Source organism: Dermacentor variabilis, chromosome 11 (genome assembly GCF_050947875.1).
Source record: "Dermacentor variabilis isolate Ectoservices chromosome 11, ASM5094787v1, whole genome shotgun sequence".
Lineage (NCBI taxonomy): Eukaryota > Metazoa > Arthropoda > Arachnida > Ixodida > Ixodidae > Dermacentor > Dermacentor variabilis.
The window spans coordinates 15770544-15793947 of NC_134578.1; the positions used below are offsets into that span (position 1 = coordinate 15770544).

Below are 23404 nucleotides of genomic sequence, written 5' to 3' on the forward strand. Positions count from 1 at the left end.
AACAAGTGCAGACGAAACCGATCGCTATCGACGCGATTGTGAGGTGCTGAAGGCACACGGCCGCCCAACGCACCGAGTCAGGCGACTACCGTTCCCTGCAACAAGTGCCGACGAAACCGCGATCCCTATCGACGCGATAGTGAGGTGCTGAAGGCACACGGCCGCCGAACGCACCGAGTCGGGCGACTACCGTTCCCTGCAACAAGTGCGGACGAAACCGCGATCCCTATCGACGCGATAGTGAGGTGCTGAAGGCACGCGGCCGCCGAACGCATCGAGTCGAGGCGACTACCGTTCCCTGCAACACGTGCGGACGAAACTGCGATCGCTATCGGCGCGATTGTGAGGTGCTGAAGGCACACGGCCGCCGAACGCACCGAGTCGGGCGACTACCGTTCCCTGCAACAAGTGCGGACGAAACCGCGATCCCTATCGACGCGATAGTGAGGTGCTGAAGGCACGCGGCCGCCGAACGCACCGAGTCGGGCGACTACCGTTCCCTGCAACAAGTGCGGACGAAACCGATCGCTATCGACGCGATTGTGAGGTGCTGAAGGCACGCGGCCGCCGAACGCACCGAGTCGGGCGACTACCGTTCCCTGCAACACGTGCGGACGAAACCGATCGCTATCGACGCGATTGTGAGGTGCTGAAGGCACACGGCCGCCGAACGCACCGAGTCGAGGCAACTACCGTTCCTTGCAACAAGTGCGGACGAAACTGCGATCGCTATCGACGCGATTGTGAGGTGCTGAAGGCACACGGCCGCCGAACGCACCGAGTCGGGCGACTACCGTTCCCTGCAACAAGTGCGGACCAAACCGATCGCTATCGACGCGATTGTGAGGTGCTGAAGGCACGCGGCCGCCGAACGCATCGAGTCGAGGCGACTACCGTTCCCTGCAACACGTGCGGACGAAACTGCGATCGCTATCGACGCGATTGTGAGGTGCTGAAGGCACACGGCCGCCGAACGCACCGAGTCGGGCGACTACCGTTCCCTGCAACAAGTGCGGACGAAACCGCGATCCCTATCGACGCGATAGTGAGGTGCTGAAGGCACACGGCCGCCGAACGCACCGAGTCGGGCGACTACCGTTCCCTGCAACAAGTGCGGACGAAACCGATCGCTATCGACGCGATTGTGAGGTGCTGAAGGCACACGGCCGCCGAACGCACCGAGTCGGGCGACTACCGTTCCCTGCAACAAGTGCGGACGAAACCGCGATCCCTATCGACGCGATAGTGAGGTGCTGAAGGCACGCGGCCGCCGAACGCACCGAGTCGGGCGACTACCGTTCCCTGCAACACGTGCGGACGAAACCGATCGCTATCGACGCGATTGTGAGGTGCTGAAGGCACACGGCCGCCGAACGCACCGAGTCGAGGCGACTACCGTTCCCTGCAACAAGTGCCGACGAAACCGATCGCTATTGACGCGATTGTGAGGTGCTGAAGGCACACGGCCGCCGAACGCACCGAGTCGGGCGACTACCGTTCCCTGCAACAAGTGCGGACGAAACCGCGATCCCTATCGACGCGATTGTGAGGTGCTGAAGGCACACGGCCGCCGAACGCACCGAGTCGAGGCGACTACCGTTCCCTGCAACAAGTGCGGACGAAACCGATCGCTATCGACGCGATTGTGAGGTGCTGAAGGCACGCGGCCGCCGAACGCACCGAGTCGGGCGACTACCGTTCCCTGCAACACGTGCGGACGAAACCGATCGCTATCGACGCGATTGTGAGGTGCTGAAGGCACGCGGCCGCCGAACGCACCGAGTCGAGGCAACTACCGTTCCTTGCAACAAGTGCGGACGAAACTGCGATCGCTATCGACGCGATTGTGAGGTGCTGAAGGCACGCGGCCGCCGAACGCACCGAGTCGGGCGACTACCGTTCCCTGCAACAAGTGCGGACCAAACCGATCGCTATCGACGCGATTGTGAGGTGCTGAAGGCACACGGCCGCCGAACGCACCGAGGCGGGCGACTACCGTTCCCTGCAACAAGTGCGGACGAAACCGCGATCCCTATGGACGCGATAGTGAGGTGCTGAAGGCACACGGCCGCCGAACGCACCGAGTCGGGCGACTACCGTTCCCTGCAACAAGTGCGGACGAAACCGCGATCGTTATCGACGCGATTGTGAGGTGCTGAAGGCACACGGCCGCCGAACGCACCGAGTCGGGCGACTACCGTTCCCTGCAACAAGTGCCGACGAAACCGAGGTCGCTATCGACGCGATTGTGAGGTGCTGAAGGCACACGGCCGCCGAACGCACCGAGTCGAGGCGACTACCGTTCCCTGCAACAAGTGCCGACGAAACCGAGGTCGCTATCGACGCGATTGTGAACGGAGATTTTGAGGTGCCGAAGGCACACGGCCGACGCACGCACCGAGTCGAGCCACTACCATTGCCTGCATAAAGTGCGGACGAAACCGATTGCTATCGACACAATTGTGAGGTGCTGAAGGCACACGGCCGACGCACGCACCGAGTCGAGCCGACTACCGTTCCCTGCAACAAGTGCGGACAAAACCGAGGTCGCTATCGACGCGATTGTGAACGGAGATTTTGAGGAGCTGAAGGCACACGGCCGACGCACGCACCGAGTCGAGCCACTACCATTGCCTGCAACAAGTGCGGACGAAACCGATCGCTATCGACGCGATTGTGGGGTGCTGAAGGCACGCGGCCACCGAACGCACCGAGTCGAGCCGACTACAGTTCCCTGCAACAAGTGCGGACGAAACCGCGATCGCTATTGACGCGATTGTGAGGTGCTGAAGGCACGCGGCCGACGCACGCACCGAGTCGAGCCGCTACCACTGCCTGCATAAAGTGCGGACGAAACCGATCGCTATCGACACAATTGTGAGGTGCTGAAGGCACACGGCCGACGCACGCACCGAGTCGAGCCGACTACCGTTCCCTGCAACAAGTGCGGACGAAACCGAGGTCGCTATCGACGCGATTGTGAACGGAGATTTTGAGGAGCTGAAGGCACACGGCCGACGCACGCACCGAGTCGAGCCACTACCATTGCCTGCAACAAGTGCGGACGAAACCGCGATCGCTATCGACGCGATTGTGGGGTGCTGAAGGCACACGGCCGCCGAACGCACCGAGTCGAGCCGAATACCGTTCCCTGCAACAAGTGCGGACGAAACCGAGGTCGCTATCGACGCGATTGTGAACGGAGATTTTGAGGAGCTGAAGGCACACGGCCGACGCACGCACCAAGTCGAGCCACTACCATTGCCTGCAACAAATGCGGACGAAACCGCGATCGCTATCGACGTGATTGTGAGGTGCTGAAGGCACACGGCCGCCGAACGCACCGAGTCGAGCCGAATACCGTTCCCTGCAACAAGTGCGGACGAAACCGAGGTCGCTATCGACGCGATTGTGAACGGAGATTTTGAGGAGCTGAAGGCACACGGCCGACGCACGCACCGAGTCGAGCCACTACCATTGCCTGCAACAAGTGCGGACGAAACCGCGATCGCTATCGACACAATTGTGAGGTGCTGAAGGCACACGGCCGCCGAACGCACCGAGTCGAGCCGACTACAGTTCCCTGCAACAAGTGCGGACGAAACCGCGATCGCTATCGACGCGATTGTGAGGTGCTGAAGGCACACGGCCGACGCACGCACCGAGTCGAGCCGACTACCGTTCCCTGCAACAAGTGCGGACGAAACCGAGGTCGCTATCGACGCGATTGTGAACGGAGATTTTGAGGAGCTGAAGGCACACGGCCGACGCACGCACCGAGTCGAGCCACTACCATTGCCTGCAACAAGTGCGGACGAAACCGCGATCGCTATCGACGCGATTGTGGGGTGCTGAAGGCACACGGCCGCCGAACGCACCGAGTCGAGCCGAATACCGTTCCCTGCAACAAGTGCGGACGAAACCGAGGTCGCTATCGACGCGATTGTGAACGGAGATTTTGAGGAGCTGAAGGCACACGGCCGACGCACGCACAGAGTCGAGCCACTACCATTGCCTGCATAAAGTGCGGACGAAACCGATCGCTATCGACACAATTGTGAGCTGCTGAAGGCACACGGCCGACGTACACACAGAGTCGAGCCGACTACCGTTCCCTGCAACAAGTGAGGACGAAACCGAGGTCGTTATCGACGCGATTGTGAACGGCGATTTTGAGGTGCCGAAGGCACACGGCCGACGCACGCACCGAGTCGAGCCACTACCATTGCCTGCAACAAGTGCGGACGAAACCGCGATCGCTATCGACACAATTGTGAGGTGCTGAAGGCACACGGCCGCCGAACGCACCGAGTCGAGCCGACTACCGTTGCCTGCAACAAGTGCGGACGAAACCGAGGTCGCTATCGACGCGATTGTGAACCGAGATTTTGAGGTGCTGAAGGCACACGGCCGACGCACGCACCGAGTCGAGCCATACCATTGCCTGCATAAAGTGCGGACGAAACCGATCGCTATCGACACAATTGTGAGGTGCTGAAGGCACGCGGCCGACGCACGCACCGAGTCGAGCCGACTACAGTTCCCTGCAACAAGTGCGGACGAAACCGCGATCGCTATCGACGCGATTGTGAGGTGCTGAAGGCACGCGGCCGACGCACGCACAGAGTCGAGCCACTACCATTGCCTGCATAAAGTGCGGACGAAACCGATCGCTATCGACACAATTGTGAGCTGCTGAAGGCACACGGCCGACGTACACACAGAGTCGAGCCGACTACCGTTCCCTGCAACAAGTGAGGACGAAACCGAGGTCGTTATCGACGCGATTGTGAACGGCGATTTTGAGGTGCTGAAGGCACACGGCCGACGCACGCACCGAGTCGAGCCACTACCATTGCCTGCAACTAGTGCGGACGTAACCGATCGCTATCGACGCGATTGTGAGGTGCTGAAGACACGCGGCCGCCAAACGCATCGAGTCGAGCCGACTACCGTTGCCTGCAACAAGTGCGGACGAAACCGCGATCGCTATCGACGCGATTGTGAATGACGACTACGCCGTTTCTTTTTTTTTTGTATGCGGTCGACGCGTATACCGAGTCGGAATTGAACTACTTTCTTCCACAACTGCTGCGGAAAAAAGAAAGATAAGAACTCGGATGCAATATTTTCTGCAATTTGTTTTGGCAGTAGCTAGCGTATGTAATGCGTTCCTGTATAAAGGGTTTAGCGTCAAAGACCGCATTTTTTAAAGTTTTGATTCTTGCCCCGACGATCTCGTTTTGTTCTCGCAACTTGCCCGGATATTCTCGTTTGAATGCCCGGATTTTCTCGTTGGAGTGCCCGGATAACGGCTCTGGCTTTTAGCTCGAGGTCACTTGAAGGTGGCCGACAACGGAAGCTAAAAGCATTTCATGCTTAAAACGAGGCCGCTATCGACGCGGCCATGGATGGCGACTGCGCAATCGTGAAAGCACGCGGCCAACACGGTGTTATGCGCGGCAGAAAAACGCTGGAATAAAGGCTTTGAAGGCACAAATAAGCACGAAGCGTTACGGTGTTGCTGTCATTCACGCATGATGACTATGGCGATGTCTCCGCCGCTTCGTTTCGGTTGGACGGCAGCACCATTCTTGCTCTGTTGCGTCGCAAATTTTCGGCGCTCCTCACTCGCAGAGATCCGCAAGTTGTCCGAATTAACCGATGTGCGGCCAAATACGTCCGAATTATCCGATTTTTCGAATTATGGAAGGTTTAATTAACAAGGTTTTACTGTAATACTAAATTCTGTTGAAAAATACTAAACACTGATTACATACTGAAGATGTTGACTGCCCATTAAAGGTTTCCAGACTTGTTCTGTATGGATGCTGAGAACAAGCGCTCTCCTGTACAGCCCCACTAAGAATGATCAGTACGACAGACAAACCAAAATGTTTATTGCATTTATCAATGAACCAGCCATGCAACGAAAGCCGGAATTTCGGCTGCCATCATACATTGGCGTTACAAGTTCGTGTCACTGAGGCGCGAGTAGGCCCATGTAATTGAGGAATCCATATAGGTGGACAAGAAAAAGTTGTTCAACGACTGCAGTGTTATTCTCTTGAAAGCGGTTTTGCACTAAACAAGATTCAAATGAAAAATGGTAGAGTTACAGGTGCAAATACAACATTCGTAAGCAAGCTCTACAAATTTTGCATTTTGTGATAAAGTCGTGTAAAAATTGGTAGTGGTGTAGGTGTATGACTGGTCTTCAATTTTGAAATGTTTGTGGCATTGCTAGATGGTCTCTGTACTAATGTAACCAGTGCACTGCTCTGATAACTAACGATTTGCAACGAAGAAATGAAGCCCGCTATTGCTACTCCACATTGAAGTTATGTACTTATCCAGCACATGACACCACAATGTCCTCAGCCATTGACGTCTAGGCACACATGGCTCCACTGCTCACATTCACTGACGCCAGGGACACGATTGTGTAGCAATGCCCTTTCCTGATGCTAATGCCTTTTGCAATTTATAAATATTTGTTTATTTATTATTAATTACTGCAGCTCAATATTAGCTAGAACATTAGCTTAACTATTGTTCTTTCTTCCCACAAACAATAAGTGAGTGGGATGAGCTGACTGGCAATCCAATTACTGATTGATTTATGACATGACTAATCTCTTTGTTGTTGCTGTTGCAGAGTGCAAACTTTTCTATTTGTGATTTTATATCTCATTGTACATATTGCCCTCCCTGCTTGCACCTGTAATGTCTGCAGTATTGTACAAAGAAATAAATAAATACAAAATATGCTTCTGCAAAGTACACTGCTCCAAGTACAAGAGTCAGTTTTCATTGACGATTGCTTCATGGGGTTTATAGTCCTACAGCAACACTCAGGCTACAGAGACCCCAAAAAGAGCCAAACTGGAGGAGGCTCTGTACTACTTTTGGTCACTCAGGGTGAACAAATTTTTTTTCATCGTGCACCCAAATAAGCGAGTGTGTCTGAATTCCTCCCACATCAAAATGTGGGCGCTGCAGCCGGGAATCGAACCCAGGACCTGACGCTTGGCAGCGGAACACCACAGCCACCAAGCAGCCACCATGAGTATTCAGCCGCCCGTCTCACTCACCAGGGATGTCGTGCTGTGCCCGGTTGTAGTACATGGGCACCTGGACCAACGCAGCACCATTGCTCTTGCGGCCACTGCGAGACTCCGAGCCGGGGTCAGCCTCTTCGTCCGCATCTTCACCCAGGAAGTGCACCTTCTCGAACACGCTGAGGTACCTACGCAAAAGACCAAATGGAACAGGAAGTGAGATCGTTTCATCGACATACAGCAAAGGAGCCTGTACAGGGTTCCAAAAAACTGGAACACAAACGATTCTGAAACTTTTCCAATGCATTGTTTCATTTTTGGGGTCAGCTAAATTAGTAACAGTACTTTAGCTCAGACTTCGAAACATACACTTGGGACTACTCCATGCTAGTCAAGAGTTCTTTATTTTTCGTTGTGCACAAGCAACTAATATTTCAGTTTAATTAGCTACCATTAGTTACCTCACTTATCGGACAAGGATATTTGATAATGCAAATTCTAGGTTGCTTTAAATCCAGTTACCACTCATGTTTCAACATCCTTCACAATTTTTTCATTGACATCTCGTTGATTAGGTAAGTTTATAAAGTCAGCTAATTAGACGTATTCGTGCACAATGAGCAAGAGATACTGTGACAACCATGAACAACACCCATTAACATACAGTGAACACCGTTCCGTGTAATGCTTTGTTTTTTTTAAATTCTCAATGGCATCCAATTGACATAGCAGAGTACCACAGAATAAATGAGAAGTTACTCTGTTGCTCAGTGCATATTTGCCAGTATTTCACATAACTTGGCGAGAAGGAAGAAAGGAAAACTGACATTTAATAAAAGAATAAAGGGGCAAGAAACGTGTTCAGTGGCTTTGTGACCAGCGTCACCGAAAAATATTTTCCACAAGCTCTATTATTCGGGCTGCCCCATAAAGTCAATGTAAAACAGCTACCGATATTTTGAATGCCAAGCAATGGTTCCTTAGAATTTTCAGACACGATATGCTCAAGTAGCATCGAGAACATCATTGCCGCGAACGCAATTTCTCTCGTTCACATATTCTCCGACCATACACGACCGCTCTTGGGCCTCTATGGTAGACTAAGACCGAAACTTTACATCCTCGGTTGACATTTTGCGCCAGCAAAAGTGTGACTTTGTATGGTGTGGTTGTGCATGATGTAGACAACCCAGAGAGCAAATTTGAGAACTGATTACGGTTGCCATTGAAAATTTCTGGTGAAGAGGTTTCAAGTGCACATGCAAAATATATTACAGCACTACATGCATAATGTTCAATATTAATCGACGCAGATTTACCAATAGGGTGTAGAAGCTAGCCTTAAAATGTGTAACGACAGATCGTACAACTTATTAATTCAGCTTAGAGTGCAGATTTCTTTCCCAACTGCCCCATAAAAGAGCGCCAGTTCAAATCAACTCGAGCTGGTCTGCATGTTACACAAACGCGTATGACTTATATGAAGCATTTGTAATGCATTGTATAGCACAAAAGATTTTTGTTTTCCCGTGGCAAAGTTACAATGAGCCACCGAAAATACCCTCACTCCAAAGGCGCCAACGCTTGAACGGATTGCTTTAGCCGGACTTCTACGGCTGAATGACAGCCAGCACATGGCTGCGTGATTGCCACTGAACACAAACATCCCACAAAATTTAGCGACTTATTTCGAAGTTAGCCCTTTGGCGCAAGTTGGCGCAGCCCGGCAGTTTGGTGCAAGATGGCGCAACCGGCGCAGCACTTCCTTCCCTGAACATTGTGGTGTATGGGTGCAATACACTATCCTCATAATCATGCCACAGCAACCTTAAGCTTTTTAATGAATTCGGTCAGCATCATGATCGGGCTAGCATTATGTCCACGGTAGGACAAAGGTCTCTTCCAGCAATATTAAATTATCCCTGTCTTGTATCATCCGAGTCCAACCTATGCCTGCAAACTTCCTAATTTCATCACTCCACGCAGTTTTCTGCCATCCTGGACTGCGTTTCCCATTCTCTTGGCACCCATTTTGCAACTCTAATGGTCCACTGGTTATATGTTCTATGCATTACACGGCCTGCCCAAGTGCATTTCTTCCTCTCTTGTGCATGTGTGCCTTTAGTAGTAACAATACAGTACAAACAAGCCAAATTCAAAATTTAAACAGTAGGTGAACTAATAGGATGCACTAAGTGTACTGTCAGACAGTTTCACAAAAGAGGCTTTCGTTGGTGACACAAGTTCATTTCGGGTTCAGCTGCAGTTCTGTCAATAGATAGATTTAGAATACCTTGGCCTAAATGAGAGCCCTTTTCGTGAGACACACTGCTGAGCGCATCCGTTGGAAATGTTAAAATATAGTGCGCCATCTAGTGGTTCAGGCTAAACGTATCCAAGTCAAGACCATACCTTAGCAACCACCCTGTTCCTTGTATCTTGACACATCTCATCAGGCCTACGGCCACCAGAATCTCCACACTGTCAGAAAGTGGACATGCTATGTGCTTATAACTAGGGTTTAAGGTAAGTTTTGAGGAAGGGTTTAAGGTAAGTTTTGAGGAAGCAAACGCTCATTGCAACAGTTAGTGGCCATCAAGGATAGCGAGTGTAACCATCAGAACAATTTATGCCAAAGCGCAAGTCATAGGTTCCACCACGTTTGACAATGCTAACATAAGCATAAACACTGTGTAAATTAAGCTTGTCAAACAATTTATGTTAACATAGTGTTCATAAACCACAGAAACCCAGTAACTTACGCAGCGTGCACAGTGAAGACACTATTTCTTGATGTACGTATCCCATTTGGATTTGCATGCAAACGCTATTATAAGACTGCCTAATAACTAACAATATGTGTTGCAAGCTATGTAACAAAGACAAGTACTTTTTAGACAGGAAAAATGAGAAACGTACCAGAGAGCTCAAAAAGGTAGTCTTAAGGTAGTGCAGCTGAACATCCTACCCTGATGAAGACGGTACGGCAATGAAGACGACAGATGACTGTCGACGGTAGTGTGTTAGCATTGACTCAAGATAACACAATGGATTGCCACCGTCAAAATAGTTATGTATGAGGCATGTATTGCAGCAGTGGTGGGACTCCTATTTTGCGCTTCCATTTCAATTGTGCTCTTGGTACATGTCTACTGCAATTTTGTTTATTCAAGCACACGCACAAATCTGATACTTTCGTAGAGCCCTACAAAACTCAGCATAAATCAAGGAGGGAAGCCGTCTTACAGATCCAGCGTACACGTACACTTTGCAAGAATAGTTCATGGGATCCGGGATTCACGATAACGCTGAATTCTTGCAAAGCCCGAGCGCAAAGACTTGAAAATTCCAAGTTTCAATCTGCGGCAGCACTTGCGGCCCACAGTATGATCAATTAAGTTACGCTTTGTACACATTCAGCGTATGGTAAGTAAAGCGCTCAATGTCCGCTACAAGTCGAACACAGGTCAGGAAAGCACGTCGATCGTCGCGGCGTCTTTCGCTACGCGCCGGAAAAGATTATTCGAAAGAAAAAAGGGTGGCGCGGACGCGTGTCGTGAAAACATACGCAGGCATCGACGAGCGGGTGGGCGCGCCCGTTTCCCACGGTTCTTTTCGACAGCCGCGACCATGTCGTCTTCGAAAACGCATAACGGCCCATTTCGTTTGCTCAATGGACGCAGGAGGGCGGGCCCAGGGCGCGATCGATATCCAAAATGGCCACCGCGATGTCTCCCATTCCGGGAAAGGAGGACGCGTTAAAATCAAATAAGAGGCTCAAGCAGCCTGTCGGAGGAAACAGACGCAGCGAAATGTTATGAACAAGAAAAAGCGACACTTTCATTGTTTTTTTTAATTCGGCTAATGTAGCGGTTGGGAAAATAGCAGGGACTTCGCAAACGGTCGCATATTTGGGCCCACCACGAAGCAGATGATGAACACCCTCGAGCAGACGGCAGGACGACACCGCGGAGGCAAGCAGCAAAACACGAGCCGATACCGTGCCAGGCCAATCCAGACGAGACACCGACCGTAGCGAAGCAGACGACACACGGCTCCTGCCGCTCTAGCCTCACGGAACGTGCTCCTCTAGCTGGAGGGCAGAAAATCAGCGCAAATAAAGGTGCGGCGAAAAGAAGAAAATCGCCACGCACACACGCGCCTCCGGCTTTGCCCAACGCGTGCGTGATCGATGAACAAAACGCCCCCCACCCTTACGCCGCCGCTTCCCCCTCGCTTCCTTTCACTCCAATGTCAGCCATCCATCCAAAGCCGGCCCGGCCAGACACGACCGTGCCTAGCTGTGCCGCTGGGCACGTAGCGCCATTCAAATATGCGGGCGGCCAGAGACGGCACTTTGTAGCAGACGACGAGAACAACGAGAAAAAAAAACGCCCTATCCGGCCAATGAAAGCGCCATGAGACGATCACTTGCTGGTGCCTATGTATGCGGTCGTCAGCTAGTGGACGCGGTGCATTGTCGAAACAGACGTCCAGTCGATTCTTTCAGAGTCTGCAGTTGCGCCAGGCCATTTCGACGCCCGGTCTCTTGGACGACAGATAGCAGACAAGTTTCAGCTTGTCCAATTTACGGAATGCGGGTTACCGGAGATGCGGCCGGGTAACAACGCTGGTAATGGCATCTTGTGACGCGCTGTCCAACTGCGACGCGTTAAAACACGTTTTCGGGTTACATCAGTGGTCTTGTAGAGCAAAATAAAATGCCACGCATTAATGGCTACGTCGTTCCCGACACTTTACACGAGCAGCTAAGTACAATGTGGCTATGTTGACCGGAAAACTTCGCGCGAGAAAATTTGGACAGGGACACAGGGAAAAGACAGCGCTGAGTTCTCCAGTTGGGACGATAGACCACTAGCCTTAACAATCAGTTCCTTCGAAAAATATGGTTAGTTACTGCAACAATAGTTCCGTGTCACTTAACTAAATTCTACACTACCAGGTGGCGCCATGGACCCGGCCGCTTACGAGAACGTCTCCGGTAGCCCGCAATGGGCAATGCACTTACGTACAAGCTAAACCACCTTGGTATTAGAAAGTTTTGGCTTGCATGTAAACTTGTAAGCGTTTGAATACTGCGTTACAGGTGTGATGCACGCCAACAAGCCGGTAGCGACACCCTGTAACGCATACTTTTACCAGAGCACACAAAGCTAACACCGGAACGACTTACCGCATGCTACTTAACTGCTAGCCCAAAGCGTCGGTAGCGACGTGATGAATAAGGTGCAGTCCTCTTATGATTTTCCTTCCACACAAAATATTGAAACACACTGCAGTTAAAAAGGCGACACAAGATGTCGCAACCAGCTTTGCTACGCTCTATTAGGGTAATCCGCAAACGGTAGAAGTACACGGAAAGCTAAAACTCTCTAATGAAGAAGAGGCGAATATGAATCAAAGAAAACGGTGCAAAAGCATCCCGTCCTGTGTCTCTATCCCGTCCTCGTGCGAATCGTGCGTACGTTTATAAACAATTTAAAATAAAGGCGGTACGATATCGCGCCCTGGTTATCTCGTAACACACAGAAAAACGGACGAGTTAGGCAAGTGGCATGATTAAGTAGCGTCGCAGTACACGCGGTGTTATCCGGTCGCCTACGATCGGCCGCGCTGCGCTTGGAAGGCAGGCGTCATTAGCCGAGGATTAAATAAAGCAAAGTCGCAGATCAATGCGCCGATTCTGAAGCAGCTCGCTTTGCGATCGGCTGCACGTATCGCACGACGGAAATCTGCTCGAGGCAGCGAAGAAACCGTCCCAGGCGTAATAAAGAAAAATGAAAACAGAGGAGGAAAGGGGGGGGGGAACAGGGTGCAAGATGTGTACGACCTGACCACGTGGGGTCGCCAGTATACAAAACTACCGCGGGCTCCCCCCCCCCCCCCTGCAACGGACGGCAGGCAAAGACGCTTCCAGTCGTCGTTCGAAAACAGGAAGCCCTGCCCACCGAAGTAGACGTCGCCGAGTTCTACCCAAGCCGATTAAAAGCAACGCCAACAACTAGCCACATAAACGAATCGATCCAGCAGCGGCGCATTCTACTGCAAGCTGTCTTCTGATAGGGTAGCGGCGCTGGAGCGCTTGGCAGCGGTGCGAGGTGTACTATTATTTTTTTTTTTGTATGCGAAGTATACTACATCAAATACATGTATTGACAAGAGATATTTTTTGCAATCGAAAACACCGAGCAACGCAGCGGCGTCCGTGGCGGACGTCCGCCTGTGTAATACAGTGAAACACCGTTTAACACTACACTGTCCTCGAATCAATCCAATCAGGAGGACGCACCAGAAGCTGAATATGCAGTTGCAAATATACCATGTCGTGCCGTGCACATGCCATATCATACCTGTACATTGCCATACCACGCGCATACCATACACAGCAGGCAGCTTTCGAATAGGGGCCGCAAAAGAAAAAAAAAAACGTCAACGCCACGCTTCACCGAAATAGCGCAGCGACCCAAGCTCGACGTAAATTTTTCGCGTCGACGAACATGGCGGCACCTATCGAGGTAGGTGCCGGCTATCGCGGTGTACCACATCCGACCTCATTCGCTATAATACTATTCTTAACTATGCACCACGCGCGATTCTTATCGTAGCGGCTCTATAGCGTAGTCACGCTATCACCCATAAACATCTAAAAGGCTCTCTTTTAACCCTAACAGGTGACCTCCTCCTCCAGTAAACTCCGCGGTACTGCGCAGGCGGGTTCCATGAACACCGAAATAAAATGCCAGCAAGAATGTACAGCGTCACCACATTCATTGTATGTCCGTCAGGGAAAACGCGCGAACGACGAACCAGCCGACTCCGACGGACCTATGGAAAGGCCTCTGCTTCCTTCTATTGGCGATGATGATGGCGTGCTGTTGATTTTGACTTCAGTTTTGCTAGCTGCGAAGCATCCACGGAAGTAGGGTTTCGCTCTTATACATGCTTTGGCGCAGGCTCGGCGCAATTTTCCGTTAAAATGCCGTTTTGGCGCAGGATGGCGCGAAGGACACCTCTCGCAGCGGTTTGGCGCAATTAGCGCAGGCGTTCCGTTCCCGTGTTGCACTGCTAAGCACCAGGTCGCGGGATCGAACGCCGACCGCGGCGGCCGCATTAAGATGGAGGCGATATGCAAAAACGCCCGAGTCCCGCGCACAGAGGGCACGTGAAAGATCCTCTGGTGATCAAAATTAATCCGGAGTCCCCCACTACGGTCTACTTCATAATCAAATCGTGGTTTTGTCACGTAAAACCCTAGAATTCAATTAGTCGCAACAACCATACAGTTTCCTAGAAATTTAACTAGAGTGAACTCTACGGCTGCTGGAAGCATGGCGATTGAAACAGCATGGATTCACCTAAGCGGCTTCGCAAACGCGGATCATTTAAAACAAAATCTTGCGCTATAAATTCAACAAATCGCTGCAATTGTGCATGCGCGCAGGGTCTAACTGCCTTCCGAGTCTAGGAAAAAAAAATAGGATCGCTTCGAAATGTAGGCCAAGTACGGCAGATAAAGGGTACCGAATAAAGCTACAGGAATGTCTGAAGCCACGAACACGAAATTCAGACAAGTCCGCGTGCTAAGCTTCATCGTCATGGTAAACGAACGATCGCAGCGCCAGCGTTCCGTATAGCGATTCTGGTAGGCAAGTGCATAGAGTTTCCTACAAAAATTACTAGAGGGAACTCTGGCGCTAGTGTCTATGGGAGCTGCAATGGGAGCGGTTGTCCCAGCATGGGAATTATGGGAAGTACATGGATTTGCCTAAACAACGTCCTTTTGGCTTCAAACGGCTTTGTGACTTTCTAAACTCGTCATTTTCAACAATGTATTGCGTAATAAGTAATTAGATAACCATCATTAAAGTTACCAGACGGCAGGATTCGAACACAGGGACTCTAGCACAGAACCTGATATTGAAACCATTAAGCCACGGACGCATGTATCGACAAGCGAATGAAACGTCCTTATGAATTTATCGCGGGCATGCCAGTGCCTTGAGACGCTTGGCGCGTTTCGATTTGGCCACCTGGACAAGCTCAATCGCTGCAATTAATAGCAATTGTACGCGTTCCCGGCACCTTCTGCGCTTCGAAGAATATAGATTGCGCTGAAGTATGCGACAATAAGATTTATATAGCGTAATATACAAAGCCTTAAGAACGTCTGAATCTACAAGCACGAAGATCAGACAAATCCATGTACTTCCCATCATTCCCATGGTAGGACAACGACTGCAGCGCCAGAGTTCTCTCGAGTAATTTTTGTAGGAAACTCTATGGGCAAGTACGATTTGAACAGTACAAGATGCGCAGCCAATGGAGCCGCATGTCGCCGATTGGTGGCGCTCGTTAAGCACCAAAGCCAGGCAGCCTACATGGAGCCATACAGTTTCTCACTTTAACACCTAGAGGGTAATCTGGCGCCACTGTCTATGGGAGTTTCGTAAGGGGCGCCGTGCCATCATGGGAATGACGGTATATGTGTCTGCGAGGCTCGTGTTGGCTGGTGTTGCAAGAGGCTTCGTCTAAAACACGGATATGACTACACAAATAACGCGTTTCGAAAGTAAAATCTTCATATAATGTTGCCATTCACGCATATTACATCTGTACTCACCTGCAATGCATGACCAACCGAAGAAAATCAAGAACAGACGACAAACTGTTTTCAAAGCAAGAGCGCTAATCTTATCGTCTGTCCTCCAACTTTAGCGGCCCGCTGATACTTTTTACGTATCATATAATTGTACATGCAATAACAAGTTTCCATAGTTAAACAAAACATGTTTTGGGGTAATAATAAAGCTAAAACAGCTTTTTACGTGCTGTTTTAGTAGAAAATGGATCATTGTGACAGACGGAACGGGGCTTGCCTGGCTCTCCGAGACCCATGCAAATCCGAAATCACAATATACCGGCATTACCATGCACACCACAGCGCAGCAGCGCCAGATTTCCCTCTAGGTAATATAGTGAGAAACTCTATGCATGGAGCGGTCCACAAAGGCTAGCGAGCAGACGGCGCGAAAGCGAACAGACGACCATCTGGCCCAAGCGCAAACAGAAGCAGACGGTTGCCGCGCAACACGTTTAAAGAGGATGCGGGAGAAACAAAACGAAAAGAAATAGGAAACACAGAAACACTGCATACAGCTGGCGCCAACACCGACAGGACAAACTTGGCTGCACTCCAAAAAGAACACGAGAGCGAAGCCTTAAATTATGGTGATCAAGTCCAGGTGCGCCTGCTTACACGCAGTTTCGTTTTTATTTCCTTTCACCCCCACTGGACAAAGACATTCGTGACTTTCAAGCGGTTCCTTCGAGCACTGCTGCACTCAGCAGGATTCTAATACATGCGTTCGAAGGCTAAACAGCTTGCGGAAGGAGACCGTGGTTAAAGGGATGCTCAGAAAAAAAAAATTAAGTTTAGACTAACAAAGTGCCCTCGCAAAACTTTTTTTACCTAGTTTCGCGGTACTAGTTATATTACTACAACAGAAAGTGAAGGCCAAACTTCAATTTTTTGTTGGTCTCGCGCCGAAAGATCGGCGTCGGTACGTCAGGATGTCACGTCACCCATTTCAAAGTATTTTCTCGTGTTCCGAGTCTTTGCGGGGCAGTAAAATATCGTGAAACTTGCCAAAACCAGTCTGATTGGCTCTCTTTCTTTCTTCCTTCCTTTTTTTTTTTTAAATGCGAGGCAACTCCATCTTTACCGATAAAAAATAAGCTAGGACCGAGTAGGCGCCGTCAAAATCCATGACGTCACCGCTGACTAATGCAGGAACTTCCAAGGCGGCGTCGGGGCCAGTATCGTGTTTTTATGTGTTTTATGACTTACCACGCCTCCTCTCACGGTAAGAGTGGCTTTTGTTGGTTTTGTGAAACGGTTACTTATTTATACAGCGCGACTTATTATTCTCTTTGGTGTATCTTTAAGTGCAGGTGAACCGAATTAACTTAGAGCAGGAGACGCTACACTCGTTAGGCAAAGCAGAGAGAGAGAGAGAGAGAGAGAGTTGCTTGAACTGCGTTTGGATGACCAATGCACCATTACAGCGTCGGCGTGGAATCGTAAATCCAGGAACATCTGTTCCTGGAATTACGTCTGCCTGTTCAATTACGTGTCTGCCTGTTTACATCTGTCCAATTAGCGCCGCCCTAAAGTGGGTGCGTCGGTCAAGCGCGCAACGCGCGCGCGCGCGCGCGCACGCACACACACACACACACACACACACACACACACACACACACACACACACACACACACACACAATACGAAATAGCCTCCGAGAATGGAAACCCCCCATGGAGCTTCCTACTAAAATTACTTGAGCGAGCTGTGGCGCTTATCGTTTGGCCACGACGGGAATTACGAGTAGACCGTGGAGATTCGTCTTATCTTCCTACCTGTGGCTCCAGAACTTCTGGTGACGCTTATCTATTACGCTTTGTTTTTTTTTTTTTAAATAACGAAATCGTTTTTGCTTCCGTTTTTAAAATTCGTAAGCGCAATAGCTTTCAGCGCAAACGCATAAATCATCGCGAATCGTTGAATTTACAGCGCAACACCTTGTTGAAGACGGATCAATGCTGTAAAGTCGCAAGGCCGTTTGAAGCCAGACGAACCAATTTTAGGGCGAATAATCCAAGTCCTACAAGCCGTCTTACATTCTGGCTCAATCGCAGTACCCGCAGTCGCCGCTGACAACAGCGCCGGAACTTCCTCCGGTGACTGTTTTGGGAAACTCTGCGGTTTGAACCGCGTAGCGATGACGAATGCGCAAATACTGGGGGTGGGAAGGGGGCGGGGCGGAATCAGAAATCCAGGAACCGCGGCGCGTTCACTGGCCTTGCCTTCTGTCTGTTCAGCCAGCGCCATCGTGTGCCGGGTTCAGCCCACACACACACACAAACACACCAGCTGACGCAACTCGCTCCCCCTCCCTCTCTTTCTTTCTCTCTCTCTCTTTCTGACGACAAGGTGTGCTGAGATACGGTCGTGCGTGCGTGTGTTCTCACCCACGGTCGAAACCACGGCGAGGAGAGAGAGAGGCTCCGAGAATGAAGACGAGGGGGTCTCGGAGACAGATCGATACGGGAGACACTGGCTCGGCGCCGTATCGTTGTCGACTCTCCCCGCTTTCCAGCGGCGTTATTTCGCCGAAAAAAAAAAAAAATCAGTCCGGACCCTCGCGCGCGCGGTCGGCGGCGCTATTCTCGACATGTCGCCGGCCGTTGAAATTCCGCCATCTTTCATCCTTCGAGACGATCCTCGGAGAAGCCGCGACGCTTTAAAATCGAAGCCCGAGGGGTTTAAAAAGAAAATAACAATAAATAAAACAGAAAAAGAAGGCACGGTGGAGCCGTACGCGAATGCAGAGAGCCCTCTTTAAAGGGCCCGTCCTCAAGGGACCAGGGAAATTGGTTCTTTTTATCAGGAGTTACATTTAGCGAGAGACAAAGCCGAACAGAATTGCACGAATATAGAAACCAGAAGGATGGTGTTCCGCTTAAGAGGCAATTCCTTTTAAACGATTTCCGCTCATCGAGATTCCGCTGTATATCCGCTGATCTCATTTCTTGCTAACGGCTCCGTTTACTGCGCTATGCTGTTACACAAAGGACAAAAAAAAAAAAATAAGCTGACTTCTAAATTCTAAACTGCTTGTTTTAAAAACGGAACAATGTCATACCAGGTGGCCCCAGTCGAAGCCTTATTGAATTTCCTGCTACATTGCGGAAGCCCGCAAGGTCGAGGAAAGCTCGAGAGAGGGAAAAAAAATTGTCGTCCATCCAACTATGACACAAAGCTATTTTCACCTGGACGAATTTTTCAACTGCGAAGGTTTCTCTCTGAAAAACCCACATGGGTTTAAAGCCTTTGTGGCTTCGCGCTAATTCCTCCCTTTCCATTGTTGCTATTTTTTTTTCCTTTACTGAGACGCCAGCCTTACCCTACGCCTGATACGAGGCATGTAAGGAAACATCTCCAAATATGCAAATGGTGTAAAGCTAAGCGCTGCCGACATGACGCAATGCTAAAGTACTCGCATATATATATATATATATATATATATATATATATATATATATATATATATATATATATATATATATATATATATTGTTTTTCAGAGCTACAGAAACTCTACCACGCGCTTCGTGCACAACAAAAATACCCAGACGGGGAAGCGTAGGACATTTTAATTTGACAAAGTTGGCCCTCGAAACGGCGTCGTCACGGTAACCACTTTTCGAGACATGCGACTTTCGCCGCGAGATGATTTGGCGTTCCAGTTAACAGTTTTCCAAGAGCTGCCTCTAACACTTCGGCGCAATGTCAACCGGAACGCCGAGACATTCCTTTGGCAGCGTTTGAGCCCGGATGACTCGAAGGCGGAGACATAGTCTTAGTATTTCAATATTCAATCTCTTTGTTTAGCATTCATTCATTTACAGAAAATGAACGCAGGGACAAGAACTAAAAGCTGCTTTTTTGCAGCTTGGCAAGGTTCTTGCCCGTATTCATGACAACGGGGACATCATAAAATAAGGTTTGTAAACTTTAGTGTGTGAAGTGTACAAATGTGTAAGTGAGAATATGTAAGACGAAATGTACACTCAGGGAGCTTTACAACCGCTTTACAAACAGGCACAACTTGGAATCAGACAGCGCGAGACTGTGGACATAAAAACAGGCCGACGATGATGACCAGTCTTGCCAGTGTTTCTTTTTCTTTTTTTTTTTTTGCATTTACAGAACTTTGCTTTCACTCACCAAGGAAAAAAATGACGAGTCAAGAACGTCCCGTTATTACTCCGTCGCATATACAAATTGCGGCTCGAACAATGCGGTCCGTTCTCACGCTTTGTATGCCGCCAGCCTAGATATCGCCCTCAAGCAAGAGCCCCACCGACATACTTCGGCTACTCCGACGGGGGTTACCCGGTGAGTTACCCGGTGAGTCACCACGTTCGATACCGGGCAGGTCGTCACCTCACGAATACGGTTCGTGGCAGGACGGAAGACAGCCACCGCCCCCGCGAAGAAAAAAAAAAATATGATGAAAGGGCGGGTGATGTCACGTAAGAACACCGAACGTTGTCATCCCCATACCACCGTTCGAGCGCTAACACCTTCGCCCGCTTTCCCTTACCCTGCAGCATCCGCGAACAGCATCGGCTTCTCTCTCTCTCTCATCCTCCAGACGACGACGCGCACGACAATCCTTTGAGGCCCGCAGACCGCCCCGGTTTCTTTCTTCGGTCCCGCTCTCCCTCTCTCTCCCCGCGTGCCAGACACGCGGAAGTTCAGCCACGAACGCACACACACACGCACAACGCGACGTGACGTCATCCCGGAAGAACCTTGCCCAAGGTCGTCGCCGCGGCCGCACCTTCCTTTTTTTTTTTCTGCCGCGCGAACGCGCGGATGGCGGCAAGCAACGCCATGCAACATGAATGAAGAGAGAGAGAGAGAAAAAAAGAAGGCCCGGGCTCCTGCTGTCGGCACACCACCCTCTCTCGCTCCAGCGTTCACAACCAACACACCTTGCTGCCACCTATGTGCTACCTACTACTACTACAACGCAATCGCCCTCACCCACACCGTGCCAGAATCCTCCTCACCGCTTCAAGCGACGGACAACCCTCCACCTCCCATCCTCTCCATCGAAGGCGTCAGCCCAGAGGTGGGGGAGAAGGGGGTGGTGAAGGTGGGACGAAAAAGCCACGCGAATGCTGGAACCCACGCGCGAAAGGAGTTGAAGCGAGCTCTGCTGCCGTTGGGTGGCAACGCTGGATCGCCCACCTGTGAGAGGCTCTAACTAGACCAACTTCAGCGTCGGCCGATTTTCCGTTCCAAGTCGCCGCGTGCCACTTGGGCGGAGGGACAACAACTTCCCTGCGAAGGTCAACTCCCAGCAATCTCCCAATTTAGCCCTGTCTTGCGCACCAGCCGACACCCGTCTTACCTGCAAATTGACCAATTTCATCACAAGTTTAGAACCGATTCTCTGCCGCCTCCGACTGCGCTGAAATATTGTATAGCTCTAACAGACCACCGGTCATCTAGATACCCTACCCATTGCGTGGCCTGTCCAACTCCACCTCTTCTTAATCTCAAATTAAAAATGCCGGCTACCACTGTTCGCTCTTTAATCACCACCGCTGTCTTCCTGTCACACCTCAATGTTACGCCTATCATCGCTCGTCAGGCGGTCCTTCAAAATTGATCCAGACATTAGAACCAACTTTTCGTAACATTGGTCCAACTCTTTCGGACCTCCGAGGTATTAAGCGGCGATCTCCGTTGAGAGTTACTGAATTGAATGCCAAGAAAGAAAAAAAGCTAGCGCAGTCGAGGGCGGCTCGGGTGGTGGTGCCACATTCGAAAATTAGCAGGCACAGGGATGAGAGTCAGCTGACGATAGGACAGCTGCGACTGGAGATCGCTGGGAAAGGCCTTCGTTCCTGCGGCGTTACATAAAAAAGAAAAGGTTCGCAGTAGTCCAACCCATCGGTAATTTTACTCGCGCCAGAAACAGGTTACGCCGACGAAAGTAACCAGGAAGTACGCATCAGGCCAAGCTGCCTCGTGTACCTGACAAAAGATCACGTAGTCGAGAAACTGCCGTTGCGGGCCCGAACGTCATTATCTCGGCGCAGATAGCAAGACACACGCACGGCACTGGTCCAAACGGCAGTTCTGCGTTATCACTTTTCCCGCAGACCGGGTTTCTCAAACACGGACTGCAGGTTATCTATCGGTCGGACAGCTCATCAGACAAAAGCCGGACGCGTCCTCAAAAAAAGTAGCACGGGGAAAAACAGAAGAATAAAACTCTGGGGTTTCATGTCGCAAGACCACGATCTGATTTTAACCACGTAACCACGTAGGTTTCTTTAATACCGCTGTCACAAGACCACTTTCGATCGCGATCGAGCCCGATCCGGATCGAGATTTTCGACCGCGATGGGCTCCCTCCCGCAGTTCGCGCAAAGGAGCCAATCGCGACCAAGAAACACCTAGGAAGCAAACAGTTAATGAATCCCAGGAAAGCAAAGGGGAAATTATTTGTTGTTTTCTTTAAGTGTAGAATCATCATCATCAGCCTGGTTACGCCCACTGCAGGGCAAAGTCCTCTCCCATACTTCTCCAACAACCCCGGCCATGTACTAATTGTAGCCATGTCGTCCCTGCAAACTTCTTAATCTCATCCGCCCATCTAACTTTCTGCCGCCCCCTGCTACGCTTCCCTTCCCTTGGAATCCAGTCCGTAACCCTTAATGACCATCGGTTATCTTCCCTCCTCATTACATGTCCTGCCCATGCCCATTTCTTTTTCGTGATATCAACTAAGATGTCATTAACTCGCGTTTGTTCCCTCCCCCCAATCTGCTCTTTTCTTATCCCTTAACCTTACACCCATCATTCTTCTTTCCATAGCTCGTTGCGTCGTCCTCAACTTAATTAGAACCCTTTTCGTAAGCCTCCAGGTCTCTGCCCCGTAGGTGTAAGTGTAGAAATTACAAGGTAAATGGAAATGAATGCGGACGAAAAAGAAAGCAAGCCGACGGTGGGAGCCCAACCCACAACCTCCGTATTACGCGTGCAGTGCTCTACCATTTGGGCTAATACGGCGACGGATGTTTTCCCAATGCTTCGATTCAAGAAAAAAAAAAAATACGTTCTGTTATGGACGAGCAAGTGGAGTAACAGTGCATTTCTGCCGCAAGTTCGACGGCGAACATCTCAAAACGGGTGCCAGCCTCAGGTCCCATCTCAGTGCTCACACTAAGAGACCTCTTTCTGTATACCTTTCACCATATGTAACCCCCCCCCCTCGCCATGCACTGTTCAATGCCCTCAAACTCACAAGTGACACCCGGTATTCTTTGCAAGCCCACCGGCTAGCTTCGTACATGGCAATATGTGCCGTGGAGCAATTGGTTAGCAACGTAACTCGTTAAATTTTCGGTAGTTAGTCGATCATGCACTCCGATTACTCGAGCAAGTAATGTCTGCCTCATCGAGCAATCCACTTCAAGGACTCACAAATGCCCTATCTGCCGAAGGAAATGTTAATAAATTTGCACAGTATAAAACACACACACACACACACACACACACACACACACACACACACACACACACACACACACACACACACACACACACACACACACACGCACGCACACACGTGGTGTAAATCACGCTTGCTTTTACACGTACAGCCGACCTCGGAATTTTTCGGAGCACAGAAAATTAGTATACGTTAAATTTCCTTACGACCTCAGCACAGAGTCTGAAA

The 23404-nt window shown here is 50.4% G+C and overlaps 1 protein-coding gene across 1 annotated transcript in view; it reads right to left on the reverse strand.

Moving 5' to 3' along the window:
* Positions 1-23404, reverse strand: part of Bap170 (Brahma associated protein 170kD) — a 106600-nt gene that overhangs the window by 53428 nt on the left and 29768 nt on the right. The window contains exon 4 of the mRNA XM_075674251.1: positions 7095-7249. Within this exon, the coding sequence (XP_075530366.1) occupies positions 7095-7249 (155 nt within the window). The remainder of the gene's footprint in view (positions 1-7094; positions 7250-23404) is intronic.